At 64.5% G+C, this 12,707-nt stretch overlaps 1 protein-coding gene across 1 annotated transcript; it reads left to right on the top strand.

Annotated features, from left to right (window-relative positions):
* Positions 1 to 6,881: 6,881 nt before the first annotated feature.
* LOC309592009 (uncharacterized protein) lies at positions 6,882 to 9,453 on the top strand (the record flags this gene model as incomplete). Its single annotated transcript, XM_082315033.1, has 6 exons — positions 6,882 to 7,014; positions 7,413 to 7,577; positions 7,756 to 7,894; positions 7,995 to 8,376; positions 8,521 to 8,718; positions 9,245 to 9,453. Exons 1-6 carry the CDS (start codon positions 6,899 to 6,901, stop codon positions 9,451 to 9,453), a joined length of 1,209 nt encoding a protein of 402 aa, XP_082171159.1. The 5' UTR covers positions 6,882 to 6,898.
* Between the last annotated feature and the right edge of the window lie 3,254 nt (positions 9,454 to 12,707).

Below are 12,707 nucleotides of genomic sequence, written 5' to 3'. Positions count from 1 at the left end.
GCAAAAGACAAAACTTGAAAATGAAACAGCCAGACCCTCCCACCTGAATCCAACCTGCCTCACAGGGTATGCTGTAGAAAGAACATGCTCCAGCCATGTTTTGTCAGCCAGGAGAAGAAAGAAAAAGCCACACGAAGACACACACTGCCAGTAACCCAGCTCATGCAGGCAGATTACAATAAAACTGGGGACAAACACACTTAAACCTAATGACAGCAGGAACCCAGAGCCCCCCCACACGCACACACAGCCCCCCAGTACCTGAGCAGGGGTCCAAGGCAGCCCAATAACGCTCCCCAAGCAACAGCAGGGGGAAAAAACAACAGCAATAAAACACCAAGGCTCACAAGAAAACCCAAGGATTCACAACACAGCCCCCAGCAAAGTGAGAACCCAGCCCCTGGGCCGGAGCTTAAATACCGAGCGGGGCCAATGGGGAAGGGCGTGTGGGTGGTGGGGCTCCAGGTGGGGCCGCCGGGTGATGGGGGCCTGGTGGGGCCCTTCCGAGGCCTCCGGCCGCGGCTGGAGCCCGGCAGCTCCGGCAGCTCCACGGGCATCCCCAGCGCTGGCTTCCCAGCAAGGCCGTCGGCATCCTTCGGAGCGAAGGGCGAGGCAGAAACCCCGTCTCCGTTTCGGAGGTGCCAAAGCGTCAGACCCATTTAAAATCATAAATGCGGCAGAAACGTTGTCAGCTGTTCCAGATCCGGGACCCGTCCCAAGCACATGAAGGGCAAGTCCCAGGCCGTCCGGATTTGCGGCGGCGGCACGGCCGGCTGCGGCAGGGCCGAGGGGGTCTCGATGGATGCTGTATAGGGACGGGAGCATCAGTCTCACGCTGAGACCAGGTCCGTATAGTTTGTTACACGCCTCAGAATACATCGTGAGGCTTGCAACAGTCCCGCCTGGCCTGACGAAGGAGACAACTCATCTGAAATGTGAAACAGCTCCCTCAAAAGAAGCCTTTTCTGCCAGGACAAAACTGCCGTGTCCCTGCTGGGCTGGAAGCGCTGCTTGCGCGCGTGTGCGTCCGCTGCGATGTGCTGCTGCCTGGGGCACGGGGGCTGCACCGGCAGAGCAGGATTCAGGTTTGTGTCCTTGCGGTCTCGTTGCTGCCGCGCCGTCCCGTTTCTGCTCCTCCTCTGAAAGTCTTTGGGTTGCTAAAGGGGCAGGCGCCGCGCCGGAGGTGAACTCTGCTGGGGCTCGCGGTTACAGGCTTGGTTTTGTTCTCGTAGGTCCTGGAGCGGGCTGTGGCATCGCTGCTGCGTGGGGTGTCATCGTGGGCGACGGGAGAGCCTCGGAGGACAACGGTCCCCTCTCCTCTGTACACCGGAGCAAGCGCTCCCCAAATACATCCAGCTCCGGGTGAGTGCTTTTGCTTTTAGCCTCACGTAACGCGCGCGCGTGTGTGTGTGAGTTGCAGGTTGCCTGGACCGAACTTTAGACCCAGTGTGAGGCCGTGGTTTATCAAGCCAAGGAAAGCGAGAGCGAGTTAGTCACTGGGTGGGATAAGCAAAGAGTACCCCCAAATCCCTTTCACGGGGGACTTTTTCAGCTTGAAAGAAATGCTCCCTTGCGAACTCTGAACTCTGGGTGAAGCCAGCGAGACCCCTGGCGTGGTGATGCTGGCTGGGTGTGGGCAAACACGCTCTGACCCGCGCGGGCAGGGAAGGAGCGAGCCCTGGGAAAGGTTTCTGCGCCGGCATTTCAGAAACCGATCCGGCCAGCTTTTACGCTGCGTGCTCTCCTTCCTCCCGCTGTGCCGTGACTGCCCTTTCCCTCCATCTTTTCTGAGATGAGAATTTAAAAGGAAACTATTTGTGGCTACAGTGATTTTCTATAGGCAGAGACGACAGCTGTAGCTGGAGATTTACCGTGAGTCGAAACCCCAGCTGGGCCATCACGTCCGTAGACGTGGAGCGCTCACGGACGCTGCGTGCACCCAGACGTAGCGCGCGCACTTGAAACCAGGGCCGACACCGACTCGACGGGAACTTCACAAGCCCGTGGTTAAGTCCCGGTCTGATTGTCGGGCTCGGGGAAGGTTTGTAATGATCCCAAGGGCGAAATTAAGACACAAGCGAGGTCCTATGCCGCCAATCAGACATTTTATTGGGTAAATATGAAAGAGTAAAGCGATAGGAAAGGCAGGCAATATTAGGAGGAAATTAAGCAAGCCTTCAGAGAGATAAGCAAAGGATAGTCACCACCATGGATCCGATAGTCACCACCACGGATCCAGCGGCTTCCCGTTGGTCCTCAGTCTTCAGTTTTTCGGTGGCGGATGGCCACACTCAGGTTTCGCTGTGCCGTCTTTTATCTGGTGTTGGAGAGGGAGTTTGCCCTCTCGGTCCCCTTTGGCTACCCAGGGCAACATGAGGGACCCAACACATGCACATCTAATTTATTGCTGGTGGGGCAAGCAGCCTGGCCCGGGTACCAGCTGGTGTCCTGTTCTGGGTGGTGCCTGAGAAGCCAAAGAACGGCCTGCTGCCTCAGCAAGTTTGCACAGCTTTCCTTGCCAGATGGTGGTACTTGATAAGCCAAAGAGTGGTCTGCCCTGGGGTCTTATCAGACAAAAGAGTGGTCTGCTGTCCGGTCTCATCAGATAAACACACACAAGCAAGCTTTAGGACGGATAGACCATCGGAGCTCCACACGCCGGCGCGTCCGCTCCCGCCCGGAGACTGGGTCGACGTCGGGTCCTGAACTCGGAGCCGCTGACCGAGGAGTGGACAGGACCTTTCCCGGCGTTGCCGACAACTTACGCGGCTGCTAAAGTCGGGGGCGAAGGACCCTGGACGCACTATTCCAGGGTCAGGAAAGCTCCTGCGCCGTGGATAACAGAATCATCTCCTCCGCTTAAACTGACATTGAAGAGACAGGACAGAGAAGGCAGATAAAATGTTCATCTGCGTTCTGAGTGTCACCCTACTTTGGATTAAAACAGAGGCCCGGGAACCTAATTCACACGTACAATTCACGTCAGAGGTAGCTAAAGTATCAGCTTACGTTCTTGTTGGGTCTGCACTGAAATGCCAAGGCAATCGAAGCGGGGGTATCTCTAATTGGCGCACCTCTTCCTTCTGGAATTAATCGGGCCGACCCGAAAATGTGGCAAGGTACCAGATGAAGCAAAAAGCCACCATCCGGTTTTCCGGAATTAGAAGGAAACACATTGAATTTTACCTGGAATGGCACCGTCCCTCCATGTGTCTGCGTTGCAGGTCATGGCCCTTTTATAGGAAATTACCCATCTTGTAACGAGTCTCCTTCCTTAAATTTTACCCAAAATTTGACAGACTCCTTCCATCTCCTTAATTACCCTGGGCTCCCCGCTCCGAAAGGAACGGGTCGGTACCGGCTGTGCGGGAGCCCAGCTCGCAAAGTGTTGCCTCTGGGGTCGGGAGGGCCCTGTGCGCTAGGAGCCCTCGTCCCGAAGATGACCGTGACTGACAAATTGTGTGAACGAGGAGCTTTTCTTAAGCGGAACCAAAGGTCGTCAAAGCTGCTAGCTGAGCGACCTGCTGGCTTGCATAGCTTTGCTGGGTGGCTTATCCCGGCCCTCGGAGCTGGCGAACTGGGGACGGCAATTGGGAATATATCTGCGGCGCTAGAAATCGGAGAGAACAGGGCTGCAGACGCCGTACAAGCGTTACAGGCCGAGGCACCTCGTTTACCCAGGTAGCGCTGCAGAAGCGGATGGCCCTTGGTCTGTTCCTCGCCTCGCAGGGAGGTGTCTGTACGATAACCAGTACCAGCTGTTGTGTCTGTGCGGATCGAAGCAGCAGCATCTCTGCAGGTGTAGGAGAGATTTGGACTCGGACTAAGATTTTACAGCAGGTAACTAAGGATGGTGCATGTTGGGGTGGTGAAGAAATGCTGCATAAAGTTACCTCCGGGCTGCCCGATTGGACACGGTTAAAGAATCTGTTTGTGTTAGTAATACTGATAATCTGCATGGGTATCATAGCCTGTGCCTTCATACGGGGTCGTGCCTGCATTTCCAATCCGTCTGTCCGTCACAGCAGATACATTTGAGGCTGGAACTCTGGAAGAGATGCAACCCTCGGAAGAAAAGGGGGGATCGATACCCAGCTGGGGCATCACGTACGTAGGCGCGGAGCGCTCGCAGACGCTGCGCGCACCCACACGTAGCGCACGCCTGGCGCGTGCACGCGCAGAACGCACCCCGCACGCCGACGTGCCGTTGGAAATAGTTTCTGAAGCTGAGCAGAAACAGTGACTTTGCAATTAGCAAAACTACTAAGCACTTGTGCCTTGGGAAGGGAATTTGGGAGGGAGCTAAAAGACAGGAAAGCGTTGGTACACGTAACGAGCTGCGGACACCCGAGGGCTCTGGCCTTTGAGAAGAGCCGACAGACCGACCACAGGGAACGTCTTGGCACCGAGACCGGACGGTGGCCAGAGAAGCGTGAAGTTTGGCAAAACTGCAGGAAACGGGGCAGAGGTGAGCGCGGCGAGGGGAGGTGGCGACCCCCAACTCCCTTCAGGACCGAAAAGGTTCGCCCCCGCCGCCCGAAAGGAGCGCGCGTGCGCGTTTACGTAGCGCGCGAGGCTAATGGAAATACGGCCGAGCGTGAGCCAGGTGGCCGAGGCGGCCAGCGGCCGCCGGGCTTGGCTCAGGAACAGCGTGGCCAGCAGGGCCGGGGCAGGGAGCGTCCCCTGCGCTGGGGGGACGTCACCGTGCCGTCACTGCCCGACGTGTCCCTGACGTCGGCCGGCTCCTCGTCAGGCGATGACGACCTGCAGAGCCCAGGCCTGCTGCAGCGCTATTGGCTGCTCCCGCCGCCGCCGGCAGCGCTGATTGGCCGCGCCGGGTGGGGCCGCCCGTGGCCGAGGCTCGAAGAAGCCCCGGGGCGCAGTACCGCCGTGCGCCGCCAGGGGGCGCCGCTGCCGCGGGCCGGGCCGGAGCGGCGGGCGCAGGGAGCGGCGGGGCGGGGGGTCCCGGGCGGGGCGGGGGCTCCGTGCCGTGGCCGGGCCCCGCCGGGGGCCCCGCGGGCGCCGCCGTGGCCGTGGCGGGCGCTGAGCGGGGTCGGGGGCGGTCGGGCCCGGGCGCGGCCCGGGGAGGGGGCGCCCGGTGCCGGGCGGGGCGTGCGGGGGAGCCCGGGCGGGGCTCGGCGCCGCCCGCGCTCCTGGCCCGTCCCCGGCGGGGGCGAAAGCGGCCGGGGCGGGGCCGTGCCCCCGTGCGGGCCCCGGGGGCTTCGGCGTGGGGGCCCCGGCCGCGGGCGCTGCCGTGCGTGGGGGCGGCCGGGGCCGGGGCCGGGGGCGCGGGCGGCTCCGCGGCGAGGCCGGGAGCGGCGCCGGGGGGGCGCGGGGTGGAAGTAACGCGGGTTCGGGGCCGGTTTGCGGGTGCCCGGCCCGCGGCCGGGGGCGGTGCGGGGCTGCCGGGGCGGGGGGGGCTCCGCAGAGCGGGGGCAGGGAGGCTCCTCGCTGGCGGGGGGCAGCTCGGGGCGTTTTGGTTCCCTTTGGCGCGACGCAGCGCGTTGCCTCCTGCGCCCGCGAAGCTGCTGACCCGTCCCGGTGGGCGCTCGCCGGCCGCGGGTTGCGGTTCCGCTGTAAGGTTAAAACTTGGGAGCAGAGGCTGGAGTTTTGCCTGGGCGCAGCACGCGTTGTGCGTGCGCCTCGGCTTTGACCGCGCTTTTCTGTCTGCCCCCGAGCAGGGAGCGGTTTGTTGCCCCCCGTCCCTCTCCGAGCCCTTCCCGCCCGCCGGCCTGGCCCCGCGGTCTCTCAGCCGCTGGGTTTGGCCGGGAGCCCTCGCGTTTTGCTGGAGTAAAACCAGTTTCGCCTCATGCCGAAGTAAAACCAGCTGGAGGAGGGCCCGGCCCTGGACACGCGGACTTTGCTGCGGGTGAGTGGGCTGTTCCCCCGTGGGGGCCCGGCGGGGGCCCGGTGACTTCCCCGGCGCGTTTCGGCACCGACCCTCTCCGGGGGCAGCGGCTGCGGGGCTGGGGGTCCCCGGCAGCTCCCGATTTCAGCCGCGGGCTCAGCCCCCGCTCCAGCCACGACCTGGCGACGGCGCAGAAGCTGCGGAGGGGCCCCGGCACCCCCGCCGGCAGACCGCGCACGCCTGCCCGCGGCCCGCGGTGGGTGCGAGCGCTCCCCGGGAAAGCGGGGTTTGCCTGCGGGGACGGGTCGCGCTGCCTGCGGGGACCGGCACGGGAGGAGGCACCGCGGCCGCGCAGACGAGGTCGGGGGCGGCCGGGCTCCTCCGACGGGGCGGTCAGGCGGGGGGACGCGTCTGCACCGGGGGTCCCTGGGCACGGGGAGCTCCCCGGGCGTCCCCCAGCAGGGCGGTTGGGGGTGGCCCTGGGCTCCAGGTGAAGGCATTGTTTTACTTAAACCCTTATTTTTTAGCTCAAAATGGGCTGTGGTGGGAGCAGAGGCTGCTTCAGGGATCCGCACCAGCTCCTGCAGCCCTGTTGGTGAGACGGTGAAGCCGGCCTGGCCAAGCATGGGCAGCAACAGCCGTCCTGGTGCCGCCAGTCCCTCGGGAGGTGTTGGGGACACCGGCTATGCCGTATGGCTGGGCTGATGCCTGGGGAAGGCTCATCCTGGTGCCCAGGCGAGGTGCGCAGCCCCGAGGCGACGAGCACCGGGGGACACCGGTGGGGAGGCTGTGCCCAGTGAGGTGAGTGCCCCGAGGCGGCGTGGCAGGGGCTGCGGGACGTTTCTGGGCTGCTCTGAGCTCCACATGAAGGTATTGTTTTACGTAAAACCTTATTTTTTAGCTCAAAATGGGCTGTGCTGGGAGCAGACGCCGCTTCAGGGAACCGCACCAGCTCCTGCAGCCCTGTTGGTGAGATGGTGAAGCCGGCCTGGCCAAGCATGGGCAGCACCAGCCGTCCCGGTGCCTCGGGAGGTGTTGGGGGCACCGGCTATGGCATATGGCTGTGCCGATGCCCGGAGAAGGCTCATCCCTGCACCCAGGCGAGGAGCACAGCCCCGAGGCGACGAGCACCGGGGGACGCCGGTGGGGAGGCTGTACCCAGTGAGGTGAGTGCCCCGAGGCGGCATGGGGGGGACTGCGGGACGTTTCGGGGGGCCGTGGCTGTGAGGGACGTTTGGGGAGGTGGGAGCGGGCGCTGTTGGAGTCTGGCCCAGACCCCGCTGGCACTGGTGCGGTGCTGGCCCCGGCCCTGCTGGAGTCGGTCTGTGCCGCCGCTGCTGCGCAGGGCGGGTGGGTTTTCAGCCAGATCCTGGCTCTCGCCCACCTTTCCGGGGGGAAACGGGACGTTTCTGCTGCCCCGTCCCCAGCTCTCCCTCCTCTCCCATCTCGGGGGTGCGGTGCGGGGCTGCTGCTGCCGAGGGGCCGGGCAGAGCTGCAGCTCCGGGGCTCTTTGGGCCGGGCCGCACTGCCGGGAGCTGGTTGTGCCATGTCTCTCCCTGCGCAGGGACGGACAGACGGACGGACAGAGGAGCCCCAGCCACGCCGGGAGCCACCTCGAAGAAGCCGGGCTGCCTGCGCCGAGGCCGACGCTGCCGCCTGCCCTGCGCCTGGCTGGGGACAGCCCTGCCTGCGCCCGCCCGCAGGCGCTGCCGGGGCTGCGCGGCTCCAGGTCGGTTCTTGGGGCCCCTGGGTTTTGGGGTCCAGCTCGGTTTGGGCCCCCGTTTGTTTGTGTGTGTTTGTTTTGGTTGTTGGTTGGGGCTCCCCTTTGTTTCAGCTCCCGCTCGTGCACGGCTCCAGTTGAGTTTTGGCTCCAGCTCATTTGCGGTTCCTGTTTGTTTCTGTACCAGTTGGTTTCTGTTCGGCTCCAGCTCATGGGTGGCTCTGGTTCCGCTGCAGCTCCAATTCCTTGCGGCTCCAGCTCATGGACGGCTCGGGCTCGTTTCAGCTCCGGTTCGTTGTGGCTGCAGCTCAGTTGCGGATTCTCAGGTTGGTGGTTTCTGCCCCTGTTTTGTTTCGGGCCCAGCTTGTGGACGGCTCCAGCTCGTTCGCAGCTTCAGGTCCCTGTTTCTGCACCCTTTCTTTCCAGGCCCAGCTCCTGGACGGCTCCAGTTCAGTGCTGGCTCCAGCTCCTTCTCCTCTCCAGTGCAGTCTCATCTCCAGCTCGGTTTGCTGCTTCAGCTCATCTTCAGCTCCAGCTGATTTTCACATCCAGTTTCTCTGCGGCTCCGGCTCGTTTCCGTCTCCAGCTCGTGGACGGCTCCAGCTCCTCCTTGGTTTCATCCCCAGCCCATTGCAGCTTGTGCTTGTTGAAACCATCTTGGCTTTGGGCAAGGCCGTAATCGATCCCTGTCAGAACCGTACGTGCTCTGAGTGTGGACCAACAGAAGAAGAAGCAGCAGCCGGGCTGCCTGCGCCAAGGCCGACGCTGCGGGCTGGGGACAGCCCTGCCTGCGCCCGCCCGGCTCCAGGTCGGTTCTTTGGGCCCCTCTGTGTTTGGGGTCCGGCTCAGTTTGGGCCCCCGTTTGTCTGTGTGTGTGCATTTTGTTTGTTGGTTGGGGCTCCCCTTTATTTCAGACCCAGCTCCAGCACATTTGTTTCTCCTCCTGTTTCAGCTCCAGCCCACGGACGGCTCTGGGAAGTTGCAGCTCCAGTTCATCTGCGGCCCCAGTTCATCTGCACCTTCAGCTCCAGCTCCAGTTCAGTTTCATCTCCTCCGGCCCCAGCTTCTCAATTCCAGCTTGTGCTTGTTAAAACGATCTTGGCTTTGGGCAAGACGCTGCTGGGACTGCGTGGCTCCAGCTCAGCTCCAGGTCAGTTGTTTGGGGTCCAGCTGGGTTTGGGCTCCTGTTTGCTTTGCTTTGCTTTGTTTGTTGGTTGGGGCTCCCCTTTGTGTCAGGCCCGGCTCCGGTTCAGTTTTGGCTCCAGCTCATGGACGGCTCCAGCCTGTCTGCAGCTTCAGGTTGGCCGCTTCTGCTCCAGTTTGTTTTCAGCTCCAGTTCCTCTGCGGCTCCAGCTCATTTGCACCTTCCAGTCATTTCTTTCTGCCCCTGTTCATTTCAGGGCCAGCTCATGCACAGCTCCCGTTCAGTTTTGGCTCCCGTTTGTTTCTGTACCAGTTGGTTTCTGCTCTGGTTTCAGGTCCAGCTCCTTTGCAGCTCCATTTCATTGCGACTCCAGCGCATGGACGGCTCTGGACAGTTTCTGCTCCAGTTCACCTGTGGCTCCAGTTCGTTTCAGGCTGGAGCTGTCCATGAGCTGGACCTGTTTGCAGCTTTGGGTTGCTCTTTTCTGCTTCTGTTCATTTGCAGTTCCTGTTTGTTTCTGCTCTGGTTTCAGGTCCAGCTTGTGGATGGCTCCAGTTCATGGACGGCTCTGGGAAGTTTCAGCTCCAGTTCATCTCTGGTGCCGGCTCCAGTTGGTCTCAGCTCCAGCTTATTTGTGGCTCCTGGTCCAGTCCAGTCTCATCTCCAGTTGGTTTTGGGCTCCAGTTCCAGTTGGTTCCAGCCCCAGCTCCTCTCCAGCCCCTTGCAGCTTGTGCTTGTTAATGCGATCTTGGCTTTTGACCAGGTCGTAAATCAATCACTGTCAGAACTTGCATATGAATAATAAATGTCATAACTGTACGCCCAGTGTCTGGTTACTGATCAGTCACCACTCCGGGGGGGGGGTACATGCCTCGAATAAAGACTGGACGCGCGCAGAGGGGGAGAAAAGGGCTTTTCGCCCCAGAGACTATCTCAGACGTTTAATTCGGCCTGGTGCATGCCAGCCTCCCGCGCTTCGGGGACCCCCGCGACCGGACCCCCGCCTCCGGCAGGGGCCCACGCACCGCGACCGGACCCCCACCTCCGGTGGGGGCCCACGCACCCTGCCCACCCCCCAGCGCCCGCCCGCCGCCCCCCGCAGCCCCGGCCCCAGCCCCGGGTTTGGCCCCAGAAACAGCCGACGGGGGCTCCGTTTCTGGGCCCAAACCCCCAGGCCTCTGCCCCAGCCCCGCGCAGCAGCACCGGGGCTCCCCCCCGACCCCGGCTCCGCAGCCCCGCGCCCCCAGCCCCGCGGGTGGTGTCAGGGAGCCCGGCAGCCCCGGCGGGCTCGGGCGGTGCTTGGGAACTGGCCGGGGGGACCCGCGGGCGGGCCCGGCCCCGGGGGGCCGCGTGTGGAGCGGGCGGCGACGACGGCGGGGGGCGCCGGGCTCCGGCCCTCCGGGCTTTATTCCCCGGCGCCCCGAGAAACGCGGCTGCTCCGCGGAGCCACCGCCAGCGCGGCCGCCGCCGCCGCCCCGAGAAACCCCGGCCCCGAGAAACCCCGCTCCTTCCCCGCCGCCCCGGCCCCGCTGCTCGGCCCCGGCCCCGGCCTCTCGGGCCCCGGCTCCGCCGCCCCCGGCTGCCCCGGCTGCCCCGGCCGGGCCCCGCGGGCCGAGCCCCCCGCGCCTCACCTGGCCCCGCCGGGGGAGCCCGGCCCGGCCGCTGCCGCCCCGGGGCCGCGGGCGGCGCCACCGGGGGGGAGCGAGAAAAGGGGGCGCGCGGCGGCCGCCGGGGCTCAAATCTGCTCGGCCCCGCCCCGCGCACGCGCCCCGGCCACCGCGCGCCGCCCCGCACCTGGCACAGGCCACGCCCCGCGCACGCGCCCCGGCCGCCGCCCGCCGCGCACCTGGCGCAGGCCCCGCCCCCTCGCGTCCGCACCTGGGCCAAGCCCCGCCCCCTCGTTACGGACCACGCCCCCTCGTTACGGACCACGCCCCCTCGTTACAGACCACGCCCCCTCGTCCGCCGCACCTGCGCCAGGCCACGCCCCGCGCACGCGCGATCAGGCCCCGCCCCTACGGCCCCGCCCCGCGCACGCGCTTCCTCCGCCGCCGCCGCCGCCGCCAGACGGGCGCCGTTACCGATCGTGGCGGACGCGGGCAGCGGGGCGGGGGCTTCTGCGGGGCGGTGTGGAGCCGAGCTCGGGGCCGGTGAGGCCGGGCTGGGGCCGGGAGTGGGGCCGGGCCTCGGCCTCGGCCTCGGCCTCGCGGGTGCGCGGAGCCGGGGCCCTGCCGCTGCCCCCGGCCGCTGCCCGCCTCTCCGCGGGCGGGCGCGGAGCGGGGCCCGGGGCCCGAGGACCTCGGCAGCGCCTTGGGCCCGCCCTCTCCCGAGCCGGCGGAGCCCCGAGCCCGGCCTCGCCGGCCCCGTCCCGGCGCCGGGGCGGGAGGAGCCGCGCTCCGGGGCCGGGCCTCGGCGGCCAAGTCCCGCGCTGCCCGCTCCTGCCCGGGGCTGGGGGGGCTCCGGGCTCCGGGCACGGCCCCGCCGCGGGGGAGCGGGGCTCCGCCGGGGCCGGGGCCCGGAACGAAGCGGCGGCGGCGCTGAGGGAAGGCGGGAAGGGCCGGCGGCTCCCGGGGCCGGGCCCGGTGCGGGGTGCGGGGGCTCCGGCGGGCACCGGCGGCCCCAGCCCGGCCTCGGAGGGGAGCCGCGGGGCTCCGGGCTGAGCCCAGCGCCGGGGCTCGGCTGCAGGCCCCGAGGCGGGACTGGGTCGCTCTGCGTCAGCCCCGGCAGTGGCCACGGGAGCCCGGTTCCGAGCCCCAAATCGCAGCACGGGGGCTCTGCTGCGGACACCCGGCACTGGCCACAGGAGCCCGGTTTGCAGCCCCCCGCAACGCAGGGCTCGGTCGGTCTCTCTCAGCTCTCACACTGGCCCCATGAGCCCGGTTTGAACACTCCAAAACACAGGACTCGGCCTCTGTTCCCCCGCCCCACAAGTGGCCCCATGAGCCCGGTTTCCAGCCCCCCGCAACGCAGGACTGGGTCTCTGGCTCTGAGCTCAAACACGCAGGACTTGGTCTCTCCTTGTGAGCCCAAACACACAGCGCTGGGTCCCTGCTTCAAGCCCCCCCAACGCAGGACTTAGTCTCTCTTTGTGAGCCTAAAATTTGGCCGTACGAGCCTTGTTTTGAGCCCCCCCAACACACAGGACTTGGTCTCTGCTTCAGGCCCCCTGGAATGCAGGACTTAGTCTCTGGTTTTGAGCCCCACATTTGGCCAGAGGAGCCTGGTTCCAAGCCCCCAAAGTGCAGGACTTAGTTTCTGGGCCACATGAGCCTTGTTTTCAGCCCCCCCAGACACAGCAGTGGGTCTCTGCTTCAATTCCCCTGGAATGCAGGACTTAGTCTCTCTTTGTGAGCCTGAAAACTGGCTTGGTGACTCTGGTTTCAAGCCCCCAAACCACAGGACTTGGGCTCTGTTTCTCAGCTCTGAACCTGGCCACATGAGCCTGGTTTCAAGACTCCAAAAGGCAGGACTTAGTTTCTGAGCCCTAAAACTGGCCGCATGAGCCTTGCTTTGAGCCCCCAAAATGCAGGACGCTGTCTCTGGCTTTGAGGTGCAAAACACAGGACTTGGGCTCAGGTTTTGGGCCTTAGAACTGGCCACACGAGCCTTGTTTTGAACCCCCCCAAACACAGGACTTAGTCTTTCTTTGAGCCCCAAAAGTGGCTTAGTGACCCTGGTTTCAAGCCCCCCAGATGCAGGGGTTTGAGCTGCAAAACACAGGACTTGGTCTCTGCTTCTGAGCCCTGTAAGTGGCCACATGAGCCTTGTTTCGAACCCCCCCACAAATGCAGGACTCAGTCTCTGTTTCTGAGCCCAAACACACAGGACTTGGTCTCTGCTTTAAAATGCAGGGCTTGGTCTCTTTTTTGAGCCTTGTTTCGGCCCCCAAAATGCAGGATATAGTTTCTGGGTTTGACCCACAAAACATAAGGCTTGGTCTCTGTTTCTGGGCCCTAGTGAGCCCAGTTTCAAGCTCCCAAAACACAGGACTTAGT

The sequence above is a fragment of the Platalea leucorodia genome (assembly GCF_965183815.1).
Source record: "Platalea leucorodia genome assembly, chromosome: 6".
Classification (NCBI taxonomy): Eukaryota; Metazoa; Chordata; class Aves; order Pelecaniformes; family Threskiornithidae; genus Platalea; species Platalea leucorodia.
Note: the sequence above shows the minus strand (reverse complement) of the source record. Positions and strands in the feature narration are given on the sequence as shown.